We start from the raw sequence: 19,607 nt of genomic DNA, 5'->3' as shown, positions 1-19,607 counted from the left end.
ATCTATGTGGAAGGACTAGTATCTTTTTATATTTTCAAACTGTCACAGACTGATACTTCTATAAAGTTTTTTAGAAAATAAAAATGAACCACTAGAAAAATGAAGAAATAACATACAGAAAAGAAAGACCCATTTTAAAATTATTAGATTTAATAGATATGAAACTAACCTAACTGCTATAAAAGTTCTGGATCACTCACTTATGCTTAATTTCTATAGTTATTTTATTGTTGACCTGCACTGTCTCATCCAAACACTGTGAGAAACACTGTTCTAATGTAGTTACTATTATGTGGCATTATACCAAACATTGGGGATATAAAAGAAAACCAAAGATAGCCTCTAATTTCATGATTCTTACTGTGTAGTAGGTATTTGTCCAGAAGAGATAGAGGAAAAGGGGTGTGTGTGTGTTTGTATGTGTGTGTGCATGCATGCATGTGTGTGTGTGAAAGGCAACTAGGGAAGAGGTAACATTTTATATATAAAGAGATTTGAAACTTAATGAATTCCAAGAACTTTTAGTTTTGGTTAAAGAGCTAGGTAGGGTCCGGTTTGGATTTTATCCTTTAGGTGATAGGAAATGAGGTTTTTTTAAAAAATTAATTAATTAATTTTTGTCTGCGTTGGGTCTTCGTTGCTGTGTGGGCTTTCCCAGTGGGGGTGAGGGGGCTCCAGGCGAGCAGGCTTCAGTAGTTGTGGCACGCAGGCTCTAGAGTGCAGGCTCAGTAGTTGTGGTGCATGGGCTTAGCTGCTCTGTGGCATGTGGGATCTTCCTGGACCAGGGCTCGAACCCGTGTCCCCTGTATTGGCAGGCGGATTCTTAACCACTGTACCACCAAGGAAGTCCTGGAAATGAGTTTTAAGCAAGGAGGTATTTGCTTTTAAAAACTGACTCTGGGAGGAGTGTACTAAATGGATTAGAAGAGGATAAATGATGGAACAAAGAGATGAGTTAGATGAATTTTTCAAAAGTTCACTTAAAAGATACTCAAGTGTTAAAATAGTGTACTGACAGGAAAGGAAAAGATAGATACAAGTGACACTTAAGAGGTAGCAGAATGAATACAACTCGTGGTAAGTCTCAGGTTTTGACTTGGGTTAATTAATGGTTGCATCTATAAGGGAGTATAATAAATAAAAGCATCGGGTTTCTAGGAAATACGTTTAGTCATACACATGCTGAGTTTGAGTTATCTTTAATATTGTTTAGGCAGAAATGTCCATCTAATAGTTATATTTTGGAGGAAAACTCAGGAGGGAGAAGTATGGTGGAGACAGATCTGGGATTTGTCACTTTTAAGCAGATGTCAACTTCTCAAAGGTAAAGGGGCTACAAAGAGCCTAGGAAACGGAGTCAAGAACGACCTTACCAAAAACAATTTCTGTGGGGTGGTATGATGGTCACAGTGATGATATAACAGCAGTTGATACTTGCACATTGTTTGTTATGTGCCAAGTACTTAAGCATGTTATCTCCATTTAACAGATAAACTAAAAAGTTTCTTATCCAAGGTCACACAACTTACAAGTAACAGAACTAGGATTTGAATCCAAGCAGTCAAGTTGCAAAATCTAAGCTTTAACTACTGTGCTGAGCTGCAGACATGAGGGCTACTGAATGGGACATGAGAAAGTAGGGAGGACAGACCACCCTCTTCAAGGTCAAGGGTACTCCTCACTCCATCTCCCTCCCACCCCATTAAAAAAAAAAGAGTTGACCATGCATATACGAGGAGAGGAAGACAGTGAAGAGGTGAGGTTAAAGATATAGAACAAAGAAGAGACAATTAATGGAACAAGTCTCAGGGAAGGTAAGAGAGGTCTCAGGAAGATGGTGGCGTAATTATGATGATATAGATACTTTTGGTATGGTATTCAATAAATGTAAGAGGAATCATAAAGTATATTATATCTTGGTATTAAGAATTTCCTTATGAACAGTTAGTAATATTTTGGTCAAGAACTTGTTTTTAATTTCTTTTAAAAACAGTTACTGAAAGCTTTCTCTTGGGCAAGGTACATAAGGCTTAGAAAAGCCCTGGGCAATTACTGAAGAATTACACAAAATACCTTAATCATATACCAAAACTATTTAAAAATATATGTATTCATTCATATATGCATAATAAATATGTACGTGTGTATGTATATTGGTGTGTGTGTGTCAGTCAATGATTGAGTTTATATTCAAAACAAAACCTCTCTAAATAGGACTTCCCTGGTGGCACAGTGGTTAAGAATCTGCCTGCCAATGCAGGGGACATGGGTTCGAGCCCTAATCTGGGGAGATCCACATGCTGTGGAGCAACTAAGCCCGTGCGCCACAACTATTGAGTCCCTGTGCTGCAACTACAGAAGCCTAAGCACCTACAGACCACGCTCTGCAACAACAGAAGCCACGGCAATGAGAAGCCCGCACATCGCAACGAAGAGTAGCCCCCACCTCGCCACAACTAGAGAAGGCCTGCACACAGCAATGAAGACCTAAAGCAGCCAAAAATAAATAAATTTATATATTAAAAAAATCTAAATGAAGACATATTTTTAATTATACATGGGACTTGATTATAAAGCAAAGAGTGATTTTTCCAGTAAACACTTCAAATTCATATGAACATCATTTTTGACTTAATTACTTTAGGAGACTATATGTTTGTTTCATTGATATTGTCACTGCTCAAAATATTTAGGTACTTCTCTTTTTAGAGTTGGCAGACGTATGAAAAAGCATTGCTGTCTAGCACCCAGGAGGTGTATGTGTTTATTGAGTGTATGAACAATGTGGTTTTTACTATGGTAAAATATGATTTTTTAAAAATATTTTTATTGGAGTATAATTGCTTTACAATGGTGTTTTAGTTTTTGCTCTATAACAAAGTGAATCAGCAACACACATATACATATCTCCATATCTCTTCCCTCTTGTCTCCCTCCCTCCCACCCTCCCAATCCCACCCCTGTACGTGAGCACTGAGCTGATCTCCCTGTGCTGTGCGGCTGCTTCCCACTAGCTATCGGTTTTACATTTGGTAGCGTATATAGGACCAACCACCTCACTACAAACAACTCAATTTCGTTTCTTTTTATGGCTGCGAAATATTCCATCGTATACATGTGCCACATCTTCTTTATCCATTCATCTATTGATGGACACTTAGGTTGCTTCCATGTCCTGGTTATAGTAAATATAGTAAATAGTTATATAAATAGGTTATAGTAAATAGTGCAATGAACACTGTGGTACATGACTCTTTTTGAATTATGGTTTTCTCAGGGTATATGCCCAGCAGTGGGATTGCTGGGTCATACGGTAGTTCTAGTTTTAGTTTTTTAAGAAACCTCCATACTGTTCTCCATAGTGGCTGTATTAATTTACATTCCCAACAGTGCAAGAGGGTTCCCTTTTCTCCACACCCTCTCCAGCACTTATTGTTTGTAGATTTTGTGATGATGGCCATTCTGACCGGTGTGAGGTGATAACTCACTGTAGTTTTGATTTGCATTTCTCTAATGATTAATAATGTTGAGCATCCTTTCATGTGTTTGTTGCCAATCTGTATATCTTCTTTGGAGAGATGTCTATTTAGGTCTTCTGCCCATTTTTGGATTGGGTGGTTTGTTTTTTTGATATTGAGCTGCATGAGATTCATCCTTTTGTCAGTTGCTTCATTTGCAAATATTTTCTCCCATTCTGAGGGTTGTCTTTTCGTCTTGTTTATGGTTTCCTTTGCTGTGCAAAACTTTTAAGTTTCATTAGGTCCTATTTGTTTATTTTTGTTTTTATTTCCATTTCTCTAGGAGGTGGGTCAAAAAGGATCTTGCTGTGATTTATGTCAGAGTGTTCTGCCTATGTTTTCCTCTAAGAGTTTGATAGTGTCTGACCTTACATTTAGGTCTTTAATCCATTTTGAGTTTATTTTTGGGTATGGTGTTAGGGAGTGTTCTAATTTCATTCTTTTACATGTAGCTGTCCCATTTCCCAGCACCACTTATTGAAGAGACTGCCTTTTCTGCACTGTATATTCTTGCCTCCTTCATCAAAAATAAGGTGACCATATGTGCGTGGGTTTATCTCTGGGCTTTCTATCCTGTTCCATTGATCTATATTTCTGGTTTTGTGCCAGAACCATACTGTCTTGATTACTGTAGCTTTGTAGTATAGTCTTATGCCAGGGAGCCTGATTCCTCCAGCTCTGGTTTTCTTTCTCAAAATTGCTTTGGCTATTCGAGGTCTTTTGTGTTTCCATACAAATTGTGAAATTTTTTGTTCTAGTTCTGTGAAAAATGCCCTTGGCAGTTTGATAGGGATTGCACTGAATCTGTGGATTGCTTTGGGTAGTATAGTCATTTTCACAACACTGAGTCTTCCAATCCAAGAACATGGCATATCTCTCCATCTGTTTGTATCATCTTTAATTTCTTTCATCAGTGTCTTATAGGTTTCTGCATACAGGTCTTTTGTCTCCTTAGGTAGGTTTATTCCTAGGTATTGTATTCTTTTTGTTGCAATGGTAAATGGGAGTGTTTCCTTAATTTCACTTTCAGATTTTTCATCACTAGTGTATAGGAATGCAAGAGATTTCTGTGCATTAATTTTGTATCCTGCTACTTTACCAAATTCATTGATTAGCTCTAGTAGTTTTCTGGTAGCATCTTTAGGATTCTCTATGTATAGTATCATGTCATCTGCCAACAGTCACAGCTTTACTTCTTTTCCGATTTGGATTCCTTTTCTTTCTTCTTCTTCTCTGATGGCTGTGGCTAAAACTTCCAAAACAATGTTGATTCATAGTGGTGAGAGTGGGAAACCTTGTCTTCTTCCTGATCTTAGTGGAAATGGTTTCAGTTTTTCACCATTGAGGGCGATGTTGGCTGTGGGTTTGTCATATATGGCCTTTATTATGTTGAGGTAAGTTCCCTCCATGCCTATTTTCTGGAGGGTTTTTATCATAAATGGGTATTTAATTTTGTCGAAAGCTTTCTGTGCATCTATTGAGATGGTCATATGGTTTTTCTCCTTCAATTTGTTAATATGGTGTATCACATTGATTGATTTGCGTATACTGAAGAATCCTTGCATTCCTGGGATAAACCCCACTTGATCATGGTGTATGATCCTTTTAATGTGCTGTTGGATTCTGCTTGCTAGTATTTTGTTGAGGATTTTTGCATCTATGTTCATAGTGATATTGGCCTCTAGTTTTCTTTCTTTGTAACATCTTTGTCTGGTTTTGGTATCAGGGTGATGGTGGCTTCGTAGAATGAGTTTGGGAGTGTTCCTCCCTCTGATGTAGGGATTTTTGTGGTGGAAAAATGTGGTAACAAGCATGAGCTATAATGTTAGTAGTTGTACCTCTGGTAAGTCACTGCTATTTTTATGACCAGATGAACCAAACATAAGTCATAATGAATAATATACTCAATCAAATGAAATCAAGACCCAACTCAAGTGTCACCTCCTTGGTGAAGCCTCACTTATTTCCCAATGGCTCTCTTTTCTTTGCTTTCAAAACATTTGGCTGATCATGCTTTCTATCATGTCACATATTACATCTTACTTATTTATATGGCTATCTCATTCACCACAGCACGACATTCAAGAGGATAGGCACAGTCTTGTTCAACTCTGTACCACCAGTGTCTAGAACAACGCTTGGCATGGAGCAGGTCTCAGTGGATGTTTACTGGATTAGCTAAATAAGAAAATTCGTCTAGTTGCTCTTAATTCCTTTGACCTTTTCTCTCTACAGCCCTAGATGAACCCAATCATTTTCATGTATGAACCCATCTATTTTATGCACCATGTAGCTAAACATTAAGATCTCAAACAATGAGATCTCAACATTGCTGAGCAATCTTATTCTTTCATTCTTAGATTATGATCTGGTCTCGTACTTTTAAGATAATGGAAGTCATTACAAAATCTAGAAACTACTTGCGTCCATAATCCATTTCTTTTTTTCCTGTTGCAACAGTAGTGTCTTTCCTCCTTTCAAATGTTAGATTCAAATGTTAGATTCAAATGTTATATTCAAATGTTATATTGTAAGGCTTAGTCCTGGGATGTCTTTTTCACAGATGGCCTCACTTCACAGATGCAATCATTTCCCTGATTTTAAATACCATCTACAGTCATATTTTTATTTCTAACCTAGCCTCTGGTCTATATTCCATACTAGAATATCCAACTGCCTATGATATATCCACTTGGATGTTTCATTGGTATGACAAACTGAACATGACTAAAATTAACTCATTATCTTCTCCTTACCCCAAACCAACTTCTCCTGTGTCTCTCCTCCCACTGTTACCATTATGTTCTCATTATGACGTACAAGCCAAAAACCAGACACACACGTGTGATTTCCTTCACTTTTCATTAATTTGAATGCCTTCTACAATACATGCCAGACACTGTTTGAGGTAATGGGGCTATAGCAGTGACTAAAACAAAACTCCTGTGCTCGTGGAGCATGAGTTGGGAGTAGAGGGAGGCAAACAGATAAACAAAAAACTCAAATATATATATACAGCATATATCAGGTGGTCATGGAATGGGAGAGGGCAGTTACCATCGTATACAGTGAGTGGGGAAGGATCTGACTGATTAATAGAGACCTAAAGGAAGTGAGAAAGAAAGGATATAAACATTTGGAGAAAGAACATTCCAAGTATAGGAAATTATAAGTTCAGAGACCCCAAGGCAGGAACATTCGTGCAATATGTGAGGGGGGGCCACTGAGGATGGAGCAGAGTGAGCATGGAGGAAAGTGGTAGAAAATAAGACAGAAGCCAGATCATACACGGCCTTATATGCCTTATATTCTCTTTTAAGAACTCTAGCTTCTGTTGAGTGAAATAAGAAGGCATTTAGTGATATGGACAAAGGGTGACAGGTGCCTTAAGTTTAAAAACATCGCTCTGGCTGTTCTTGTGAGGACAGACCATAGGAGTTAAGGGTATAAGCAGAGAAATCAGCTAGAAGATAAATGCAATAAACCAGATGAGATGATAGCAGCCTGGAACCTTCAATGCCTTTTAATACATTACAATCCATATTCCCCCACATGATCTGGCTTTTGCCTATTTCTCTGAACTCATTTTATCCCACCCCCATTTAAATATTATCTCACAGGTTACTCATCTTTGGTTCCTCAAACTTGCCCACCTTAGGGGCTCTGCACATGCTGTTGCTCCATCTGACTTCAACTCTCACCTGCCCAACTAACACCTATTTTTTGGTCATAGCTCAAAGGTTACTTCTGGGGAACATGGTATCCAATATAAATTAGGTGCTCTCCCAGCTCTTGTTATACTCAGAGCACTCTCCATGATTTTTTCTTTTCATGATGCTTAAAATATTCACAATTTATTTAACGTTTATCTCCCCTACTAGACTACGATCCATGGAAATAGTACTGGTTTTGTTCACCATGGTATAGTTATTGCCTATCAGAGTGAAAGGCACTTAGTGGGCCCTTGATGAATATTTGCTGAGTAAATGAATGGATGACTGCACAAGTATATTTATTATTTGAAAAAAATTATCTAGCTTGATCACCTATAATATTCTGCAGATAATGCTCTGAATAACATCAGGTTTTTGAAAAATCAACTTTGTCATCAAAGGAAGAGAAATATCCATCAGTGAAATTCAGAAGAATGAAAGCAATTCCAAAAGGAGTTCTTAAAATATTTCGAACACACCATCAAATGAGTAAGTGTGTAAATAACCTCCCAGGGAAACTGTTTGAATCATGCAAACAGTTATGGGAACACCTTATGGGAACATCTTGTATTATGGGGGCCATATATTTGGCATAAACATAAAAACATTTTTAATGGTTGCACAACAATGTGAATATACTTAATACCACTGAAGTTAAAAATAGTTAAAACGGTAAATGTTATGTTATGTATATGTGACAATAAAATGAAACATTTTAAAAGCATTTCTTACAAGCTGACTAGTATAATTATGAAAGATACATTATCTCAGGACATCTGAATAACAGCCCAGTTTTAACTCATTTATTAACTTGTCTTAGTGAATGACAAGTCACTTAAACTTTCCTTGCCTCAATTTCCTCATCAGTGAAATAAGGATAACAGATGCCCTAACCCAGGGGTCTCTGTGAAGAGGAAATTAAGAAAGTGACAATGATAGGAAAAACAACCTTTACTATGCAAAGAAGGATACTGTTACTATCAGATACTGCAAGTTCATTACTGGGCTATTAATATTTTAACATGAATTTATGAGAATTAGTAATTTATTTTAAATGTTATTATTAATTAAGCAATGGTTTTCAGTAACCAACTCACTGACACTCTCCCAGTATAGTATAGTTTACAAATTACTGTAAAGAGGTGATTGGTAACACTTAGCAATTGGTTTCCATATATACACTACTAAAAAAAAAATACTGAACTAAGCATCCATTATTGGCAAAGTGAAAACACTAATGAAGTTGATCATTGGTAACATGCATCACCACAAACTATTTTTACTCACAAACTAATATAGAAAGATGATCTTAAGTGTGATATTAGAAGCAAAAAATCTAACAGACAAGGGTCTTTCAGTAATTAAAACAGCATAGCCGCAACTGACCAGAATTTAAATGTATACGTTAGAACAAATAGGCAAAAGACAACAAACAAGGCTTTAAGAGAAATTTAGCATGTCTTTCTCCTTTGAAAGGCTCTATCAGTCCAATATCTTATATTTTCTAGTGACACTATTCAATAATACCAATTTATAAAATTTAGAACATAACCCTGATATACTTAAGAATATTCCAATCATAATGTGTTGAATGATATGCATAACTTTATTAAAGGAAGAAAATGTATTTTAGAAAAGATTCTGACATCAAGAAAATGAACTGTTTTTGATTTTTAGGTAACAGAAGTAAATCTGGAACCGCTTTTTCTTTTCTTTTCTTTTGTTAGAGGGGTCAAGTTTGTAGTTACCATTATATATTAAAGATTAACATTTCTTATGTTTTCAATTACAGATACTTTGAGTAGTTATTAAAATCAATACAAGATACTTCAGTGTGATTATATTAAAAACTGCTGCCATAAATGTTAGCACTGCAAGTAATTCTACCTAGTGAATATAATGTAAAACAATTCTGTATTAAAATCAGATATAATTATTTACAACTCCTTGAAATAAGCCTTTCCCCTGTAACCTGTACTCTTGTCATTTCCTATTATAGAATTAGGGACTGACAAAACATTAGAAAGTTTTTATTAACAGAAATAGAAGCATTAATCCTAGAGAAATTTGTATATTAATTTGGAAGAATGTGAAGAACAGACAAGTAAGACTGTTGGTTAAGAAAGGCATATATTTTCATGACTAGAAATCATTTTAGCCAAGTTACACAGGTACAAGGCATTCTTTCAGAGATACCGTTTCTACTCCAGTTATGAAAACTAAATACTTACAGAACTTTGCTATATACACTCTTTCCACAAATAAGCTGCCTGAGAATTCAGGTTCTCTTTTCCCAGCCCCTTTTCTTTTTCTAAAGGGAAGGGATAATTCTCCCTTTCCCTGCAAACAAGGGAGAAGTAGAAACATTGGTATCTGTGATGGGAAAGTGAATGGTTCTAATACAAGTAAGGCTGTTTCCATTTCTTTACCTTTATCAAATTGGAAAGATCTGATTGAGTTGTCATTTGATAATTAAACATATTTTTGATGCTAGTTTGCCATGTAATTTTTGGCACATGGTATGGAAGAAACTCAAATAATTGAGTTTAATTGCTTGGATAGATAAAAATCTGCCCTAGGAATATTATTTGAACTTTTAATCAGCCACATTCTCAGTTTTATCAGAAGTCATTTTCTTTAAAATCCTAAACTGTTTTTTAAAATTCTTATGTCTCAGGGGTTAGGTGTTTCTTTTTGTGATTGAAACTATGTTCATTTATTCAGCTGTAAGTTTGGTTAATTTGAATAAAATTACAAAGCTTCATGTTAAAGTGTGTTTCCAAGAATTTGTTCCAATAAATGCAAAATGAGTCTCAGGTAAGTGTAGAAAAGCATTACACTTAGTCACATTCAAAGCTATGAAGTACTAGAACACAGAAATAATAGCTTTAGTAGTGACTTTTTTACTGTTTTACATTATAATGAGAATCTAGTTTCCTAAAAGAATATTATTTCTGTGTAGTATCACTCATTCTCTTTAATTAAGTCTTATAAAAAAACTTTCAATATTCTTCTGAATTTACAGAAAGATTTTTTCCCTAACCCAACAGATCACAGGAAGAAGCTGACCTTAAAAATGCCTGGAATTTCAACTGACTTTGCATTGTGTGACAGGGATAATGAACAGGTCCTTGATTACTATCAGTTTTTTCAGTGAATTCCTAGAGTCTATTTAAGGAGACCTATTACTTCCAAGTAAAGAGTTTGAAAACAACTATCTCATGCCATGCAGCTTTCCAGTGAAAAGGACCATATATCACTCCCCTGCTTCAAATCCATCTGAAGAGTTGCTTCTTTCAGGAGGCCAATCATGAGCCTCCTAGGCCTTGACAATGAAAAAGACAAGGGTTGGAGTGCTCCTGAAATCTACTCAACTAATGCTAATTAAAATTACCTCCAATAATGCAAATTTCAAAAACTAGACATTCTCTCAATGGAATAATACATTTAGGGCCCTAGAAGACTACTTTGTTAACTTATTTGTACCACTGGGACACGGTGGTATATGCCTGTAATCATAACTACTCAGGAGGCTGAGGCCAGAGATAACCTGAACTCAAGAATCTTAAATTTCCTGCAGATTGCTTATTCATGAACAGTTCTATGTTGTTATATCCCTTGCCTATCAGTATGCCTAGGAGAGCTGAATTAACACAGCTCAGAAATGGATAATACTGATTTATAATGATAAATACCATTATTGTAATACTACTAAGCCAAAAAAAATTAGAAGTACATTCAAGTCTTTCTTCATTCACTAGGTCCTGACAAAGTGGAATAAGACTTGTAGGAAAGGAGAACAAATAAATACAGGAACTATGGATGGTAGAATTTTCCCGAAGTCATTCTGCTTGAATCCTTCAATTTAAAAAGATAAAATAATATGAAATCTAATACCTATTCGTTTACAATGTGCCAGTCACTATCCTAAGAGCTTTATATTCATCAACTCACTTAATCCCCACAAAACTCCTAAGATATGGGTACTATTATTTTCCTCACCTGAGGAGAAAAATGAGTTATAGAAACAACTTATACAGGGCAGCACAGGTGATCAGTATCAATCCAGATAGTGTAACTCCATAGTCTGTGCTTCTAACTTTTATTGCTAATTTTTAATGTGTTGTTTTCTTTTCTCTAGCCAGAATATGGTTTTTAAACTGTTCCTCAGAGCCCTGGGATCCCATGAGAATGCTTCTGGGGCCACTAAGTAGAAGAAAGCAGATGGGACTCCGGGCACTTCACCCAACCAAAGCAACTTCACTACATCTGTTTAAATATTGAGGATACAATTAAACTTTTCAAAGTAATAATTAAAAAAAAATTTTCATGCTAAAAGTAAAACGTGAAAAATCACAGTATCAAGACTATACTCTTCATAAGTCAGGATCTATGTCTAAAAGTATCTCACATGTTTGCCATTCAGTAAATATTAACTTGATAAATTGAAACTGTATGGCAGTACTGTGCTCATCGGAAAAATTTAATACTCAGTTGTACCATTAAATCAGAGAAAATCTTGAATATCAATATAATTAAATTGAATAATAACAATAATGATATTAAATCACACTCAGATTGGTGCTTCTTAAGTTTTTAATCACAAGCTATCAAACAATTTCATCATCTTAAGGCTACTGATGGGTTAAGCATAACCCATTCTCACAAAGAAAAAATAGGTATGTTTTCATATCCATATTGTTAACAATATATCAATAATTACACTGCCTGATGTACTAAGGACCACTCATATTTTTAGAATTATTGAATTAATAAAAGGAATTATATTAAAATACAAATTATCAGATTTTTTTAAATAATATTTTCTGAAGTTCATGAATTATCTTCAGTTTCACAGAAGTCACAGAAGTCACTTGAAAAAACAGCATAACTGAGGAAACAGTATCTAAAAACATTATTTTAAAAAATCTACTCTATTAACTATCTTTTACCCTTTTCATCTGTGGACCTAAGAACTTACATGGTGTTCATGAAACAGAATAACATAGGCTACTGCCACCATTTTATATTCCCTCCTATGGTGAATTTTCAACTTGAGAGCTGACATCTAAAGCAATTAAAAATCACAGATGCTTTCAGAAAATAAAACTGAAGTACTAGCTTTTCTAATTCTGGATTTGGATTAAAAGTCAAAAGCAGCAAAAATTGAAACTAATTTTTTCTCTTCTCCAACTTGATTGGAGAGTTTTATTTTAGAAAAAGTAGTTTCCAACAAGATACAGACATAAAATAATATCCACTGCTTAAAATATTTTGCTAAAATTTTCATGAAAGTTTTTTCTTACTTTATGATATTATCAGAAAATTACAAACTATCACCCTAACAAACCTCACCCTCATGGCTATATCTCAGTTGAAATGAAACATGTAAAGATGAAATATATTGAGAGAAGGTCAGCATTAGACATACCTATTGTAATAAAATTGCTTTGAACAGAAGCAAAAACTAATAAATGAAGTTTCTTACACCTTAAACATACACAAAAAAGTTCAACAAATGCCAAATCTAGCTCAACATAGCTGGTTAGAAGATTTCATTTTAATACTTGTTTTTGAGAAATTGAGTTAATCATAAGGAGACAACACTAAATAGACGATAACAAAGGCACAGGAAACGAGAATGTAATATTGCCCTAGAAGGAATTTAGTTTGAATGTAAGCTAGAGACTACCATGAATGATTAGCAAGAACACTAACTCTTGTTCTAATAGACTCAAATTTTTTATGCTTATGCTATTAAAACTTTTTGAAAATCCTAGTCTTAATCCTTATGAAAAAGCACCAAGACCGGTTTTCCATACTACAATGTTAAAAAAAAAAACAAAACCCAAAAGACCTCAAGAATATCAAGCCTCCAGAACCAAAGTAATTTTGGTAGTGCAAGGATAAGCAGCTGTATAACAATTAATATGATTGGTGATATGAGAAAGGGTTTTCTGATACTGATGTAACCACCGATTATATAAAACATTTTTCAGAGGTGGTGCTGAAGATGATTTTTCAGTGATTAGGCAGGGTAGTCCAACAGATATACAAACAAAATTACAATATGTCTGCCCTGTTCCTACTCTGAAAGCTCAGCACCCATGCACTTTACTTTGTTATCTAAATAACTGCCAGGATAACAGTATGTTTTGGCTTGCTCTTCTCAGATGAGTTCCCTTTCTCCTCTTCCGGAAAATAAAGATAAAATATTTTAAAATTTAATTGTCTAACTAGTGCTAGGATCCTAGAAAAAAATTTTGGATAAAGTAATTCACATTAAAGTGTAAGCAATATTACTCATCAAAGAAAGTTTATAAAGGAATAGTTTATTAACCTATACAGTATCTGCTTCAGCAGATAGGCTATTTCCTGAGTGGCTCAACTCTAAACCAAGATATCAGGAATTAATCAATTATACATCCCAGTGCATGTCTAAGAAAAGTTGCCAACTCCTGGGTCAAGAGTTATGACAGTTAAATTTCTAGTTTTTCAAGAATGCTATAAAGACAATGGTTCATTTAGGAAACAACTGGATTAATGACTATGTACAAAGGATTTATTTTGAATTTTGGATGATAAAGAGTCCTATACTGTTCTCAGATAGTCAAGATTTGCAATAATGTCGTTATCAATCCATAGCTGTATTTAATTTATATCTTTGGAGGGTGCCTCCTGGGCACAGGAGATTCAGTATTAAAATAAGGAGAACAGAATACTGCAGATTTAAAAATAGAAATTCAGAATTGCACACACACACAAAAAAAAAGGAAAGAAAGAAAAAAAAGACTTCCAAAAGAAGGTTAAAATTCAAATATCAAAATAGTATACCATTATTTTGGGCTTTTTGAAATACAGAATTTTATTTGTAAAAGGGGAATAAAATAACCAGCTCTAATTTTATGCACAGTAACAGTGATATTAAAGTATACATGGATCTTGTTACTTCACAATCAATCAAAGACATAAATATTTCACAAGTAAAACTGGAAGAAGGTACAGACAGAGCAGGAAGAAAAGGGAAGCTCTATGGAGAGACAAAGGGAAAAAAAGGGCAGTGATCTGTTATATCCCCAAATTGAAAGAGTATTAAGGGAAAGTGATTTGTTAAAAATATGTATACAAAAGGTTCATAAAATTTTCTAATTTTTACAAATCTTAATTTCACATTAAGGTAAAAAAAAGATTTAAAATTAATTTTATTTAGAGTTAGAACACTGGTGACCATAAAATAATCATTCTCTGAAACTCCCACCAATGTCTAAAGAAAGCAAGAGACTTCATATAAAGGAGAGATCTCACTAGCTTTATTTTCTTCTCAGAGAGCCTAGGTTTTCTGTTTGGAATTATATTTTTTGTATGAACTTATATTTAATCTTCTACTATATGATAATCAATCACATGCCACCTAACCGAGAATCATGATAAGATATTCTTAGAATGAATGATTCAAATGTGTATGCTTAAATCTTCCATGAAAACACAAACTCTCCAAACACATATAATACTCATATTCTGACAAGTAAAACCCAACTCTATTCCTCTTGTATTATTGATTACCATAAAACATATGAGTTTCACTTTGTTTGGAAAGACCTACCTGAATAGCTGAGTTCATGAAACACGTATTTCCCAAGTTACTTAGGCCACAGAGGCCGGGCTGTTCATTGTTTCTTCCAGGTTCTGAATAATCATAGTTCTTATAAGCAGTATATGATGGGAGACAATAATTTGAGTTTTTCACACTGGAAGAAAACAAAAAATCTTTTTCATAATTCAGCCAATTATCATCATATAGTTATAATGAACAGAGTACTTTAAACCTATTTGAGATACGTGGTCAGTCATTAATTTTTTTATAAAGCACTTAACTCAGGTACTTTTAACATGAACCTAAATCAAAATAACCCCCTTAATTAATATACTCCTCATTCAATCAAGAAAATCACGGCATCATATACCACACCAACCAATACAAACCACATTATGTCTTTCTACCCTTGATTAACTGGAGCAGCTTCACAGCTTGCTCCATTCTTCATTGCTCCATCAAATGTAAAACATTCAGATTTTAAACACCACCCGCAGCAATAAATCATCTCACTGATGTCCCTTTTACATCCTGCTACTGTAATAGAGTGAGAACAGTAGAAGCAGGAAGAGTTGTGCTTTAGTTACAGGTGAGAGCGGAGATTTCCAGGGCCTTTGTGACATCACTGTTCTGATGCACTGAAGATTCTATTTATAGTATTCTACGCTAGACCAGCAAAATCTGGTATTCAAATGCAGAAAACAGCCTGGGGTGATCAGCAATGCAAAAATGAAATGATTCGAAGCGAGTACACACTTCAGTATTATTATTATTATGGAAAGAATCTTCTAGTTTGTCAGATTAATGCAGTTTATTTAACTAGGTAAATACAACCTCAGGATAATTTGTACTACGAGTATAATAAATATTAATCTTAAAAAAAACCCTACATAATAATCAACCTTAGAGAATCAGGGTAATTTTACAAAGAACTAAGAGAAGTCAATAAGTTAGATCCCTCTTTCTTTTTACATGTAACTAAAAAAAATTTTGTGGAAAAGGATAGATTCTTCCTTAATTTTTAATAGGTTATCTTATAAGATATTTATGATGGATGCTTTGGATATAATTCAAAAGCATACTTTCAATCATTATTTTTTTTATTCACTAGAACAAACCTGAACAAGAATCAAGGTTATTTGCTAAAAGCAAATAATGATGTAAATAAATGAATACAGTGTTACAAATAAACATGGTAAATCAGTAACTCTGACAATCTCAATTGGCTATAATTTATCCCTGGTATTATTTTTTTTTAAGTTTTTACTTATAATTTCAAATACTTCCTATTGTAGCTTCTATACTCTCACTTTATAACAGTTAAAATGAACTGTACTACTGCTTGTTCTAACAAAGCCTTTAGTAAACATACACACCCTAACAAACCAACAGGTAAAACACACAAAACCATATCAACCAAAATTTACGCACACAATGCTATCCCACTAATATTTTTGTATTTTTAAGAAAACAACCCCCTTCATCACAAATAAAAGATCAACTCTCAGACTGAAAAACCAAGCTATCGCAAAGTTAAACAAAAAGAGCAGGCTCCAAAGAAGTGCAACCTTGAGCAATTCATAGACTTGTAGCTATTTACTTGTTTTAAACTTAAAGAAAAAAAAAAAAGGGTTCAAGCATCTTTTGGATTTTGCAGATCACTAGCCTTATAACTCGTATTTTATTTTAGATTAGCAGTATAACAAAGTTCAAGGCACCTATCAGCAATTCCATATAGTCACTCAGTGACTGGATTCTTGAATCTAACTTTGAGGACATGTAACAAGAAACTGAATCCTGGTTTTCCTTTTACCCCATTAAGAAGTGCTTAGGGGGCTTCCCTGGTGGCGCAGTGGTTGAGAGTCTGCCTGCCAATGCAGGGACACGGGTTAGAGCCCTGGTCTGGGAGGATCCCACATGCCGCGGAGCAACTGGGCCCGTGAGCCACAACTACTGAGCCTGCGCATCTGGAGCCTGTGCTCCGCAACAAGAGAGGCCGCGATAGAGAGAGGCCCGCACATCGCGATGAAGAGTGGCCCCCACTTGCCGCAACTAGAGAAAGCCCTCGCACAGAAACGAAGACCCAACACAGCCAAAAATAAATAAATAATAATTAAAAAAAAAAGTTAAAAAAAAAGAAGTGCTTAAAATCAAGGTCTGCTATATATTACAAAAATGCAAGGCCTACACATTTTCAACATGTTAAAAAAAAACCATATATATCAGCTGTAAAATTATAATAAAACTTAAGTCAGAGTACAGAGGGAAAGTATGCCCAAATATATGCTCATGCATACACCCACACCCACACCAACACCCACACCCATGCAAGTGATCCGAATCCTTAAAGGATATCTACATTTTAGTTTAAGTGACAGGATAAGTATAAACCTTGGCCAAAGAGTAAGATGGCAGTCTACATGCTCAATGATAATAAAGAAAACTAACAAATTAAAAATATTTTAATACTATCTTCATTGGTCACTTATAATCCACATCTTATGTGTTCTTTAAATCAAATAAAGTCTGTCGTGGAAAATATCAAAACCAACGGCTCTTTAAACACTTCGACAAAGTACATGTAAACCTAAACCCAAAAGACAGCCTCTGTATCTTTCACGACTACTGCTGCTATTTTTTCTTCTAAAGGTTGTAAGCTAGTCCTTATCCCATAAGGTTATGTTACTTTGTAAAAACAAATAAATTTGCCAGTAATCTTAATGGGAATTTTAATGCTATGCTAGATTAATTCATTTTAAATGAATATACATTTAAAAATATAACATTTTATAGCAACCGAGCCCTTATCTTTCTATAAATATTTGAAACTTTTTAAAATTTAATTTTATGTATTTTTATACAGCACGTTATTAGTTATTTTATACATATTACTGTATATATGTCAATCCCAATCTCCCAATTCATCCCACCCTCCTCTCCACTTTCCCCCCTTGTTGTCCATACATTTGTTCTCTACTTCTGTGTCTCTATTTCTGCCTTGCAAACTGGTTCACCTGTACCCTTTTTCTAGATTCCACACATATGCGTTAATATACGATACTTGTTATTTTCTTTCTGACTTACTTCGCTCTGTATGACAGTCTCTAGGTCCATCCACATCTCTACAAATGACCCAATTTCATTCCTTTTTATGACTGAGTAATACTCCATTGTATAGATGTACCACATCTTCTTTATCCACTCATCTGTCGATGGGCATTTAGGTTGCTTTCATGACCTGGCTATTGTAAATAGTGCTGCAATGAACACTGGGGTGCATGTGTCTTTTTGAATTATGGTTTTCTCAGGGTATATGGCCAGTAGTGGGATTGCTGGGTCATATGGTAATTCTATTTTTAGTTTTTTAAGGAACCTCCATACTGTTCTCCATAGTGGCTGGATCAATTTACATTCCCAACAGTGCAAGAGGGTTCCCTTTTCCCCACACCCTCTCCAGCACTTACTGTTTGTAGATTTTCTGATGATGCCCATTCTAACTGGTGTGAGGTGATACCTCATTGTAGTTTTGATTTGCATTTCTCTAATAATTAGTGATGTTGAGCAGCTTTTCATGTGCCTCTTGGCCATGTGAATGCCTTCTTTGGAGAGATGTCTATTTAGGTCTTCTGCCCATCTTTTTGATTGGGTTGTTTGTTTTTTGATATTGAGCTGCATGAACTGTTGTATATTTTGGAGCTTAATCCGTTGTTCTTTGATTTGCTTGCAAATATTTTCTCCCATCCTGAGGGTTGTCTTTTCATCTTGCTTATAGTTCCCTTTGCTGTGCAAAAAGCTTTTAAGTTTCATTAGGTCCCATTTGTTTATTTTTGTTTTTATTTCCATTACTCTAGGAGGTGGCTCAAAAAAGATCTTGCTGTGATTTATGTCAAAGAGTGTTCCTCCTATGTTTTCCTCTAAGAGTTTTATAGTGTCTGAGCTCACATTTAGGTCTTTAATCCATTTTGAGTTTATTTTTGTGTATGGTATTAGGGAGGTTCTAATTTCATTCTTTTACATGTAGCTGTCCAGTTTTCCCAGCACCACTTATTGAAGAGGCTGTCTTTTCTCCATTGTATATTCTTGCCTCCTTTATCAAAGATAAGGTGACCATATGTGCATGGGTTTATCTCTGGGCTTTCTATCCTGTTCCACTGATCAATATTTCTGTTTCTGTGCCAGTACCATATTGTCTTGATTATTGTAGATTTGTAGTATAGTCTGAAGTCAGGAACTCTGATTCCTCCAGCTCTGTTTTTTTCCCTCAGGACTGCTTTGGCTATTCAAGGTCTTTTGTGTCTCCATACAAATTTTAAGATCTTTTGTTCTAGTTCTGTAAAAAATGCCATTGGTAGTTTGATAGGGATTGCAATGAATCTGTAGATTGCTGTGGGTAGTATAGTGATTTTCACAACACTGAGTCTTCTAAGCCAAGAACATGGTATATCTCTCCATATGTTTGTGTCATCTTTGATTTCTTTCAGCAGTGTCTTATAGTTTTCTGAGTACAGGTCTTTTACCTCCATAGGTAGGTTTATTCCTAGGTATTTTATTCTTTTTGTTGCAATCGTGAATGGGAGTGTTTCCTTAATTTTTCTTTCTGATCTTTCGTTGTTAGTGTATAGGAATGCAAGATTTCTGTGCATTAATTCTGTATCCTGCAACTTTACCAAATTCACTGATTAACTCTAGTAGTTTTCTACAGTAGTTTTCTAGTTTTCTGGTGGCATGTTTAGGATTCTCTATGTATAGTATCATGTCATCTGCAAACAGTGACAGTTTTCC

General features: G+C 34.9%; 1 protein-coding gene across 6 annotated transcripts in view; it reads right to left on the bottom strand.

Moving 5' to 3' along the window:
• Window positions 1-19,607, bottom strand: part of USP15 (ubiquitin specific peptidase 15) — a 692,408-nt gene that overhangs the window by 32,983 nt on the left and 639,818 nt on the right. For all 6 annotated transcript variants that reach the window (XR_007469967.1, XM_049693967.1, XM_004276581.2 and 3 more), the window contains one exon: window positions 14,835-14,979. Coding sequence is in view for 5 of the 6 variants with exons in the window: in XM_049693967.1 (XP_049549924.1) it covers window positions 14,835-14,979 (145 nt within the window). In the remaining variant the exon portion in view is untranslated. The remainder of the gene's footprint in view (window positions 1-14,834; window positions 14,980-19,607) is intronic.

Source organism: Orcinus orca, chromosome 11 (genome assembly GCF_937001465.1).
Source record: "Orcinus orca chromosome 11, mOrcOrc1.1, whole genome shotgun sequence".
NCBI classification, from domain to species: domain Eukaryota; kingdom Metazoa; phylum Chordata; class Mammalia; order Artiodactyla; family Delphinidae; genus Orcinus; species Orcinus orca.
The sequence above is the reverse complement of the archived record's forward strand: the minus strand, read 5'-3'. Positions and strand labels throughout refer to the sequence as shown.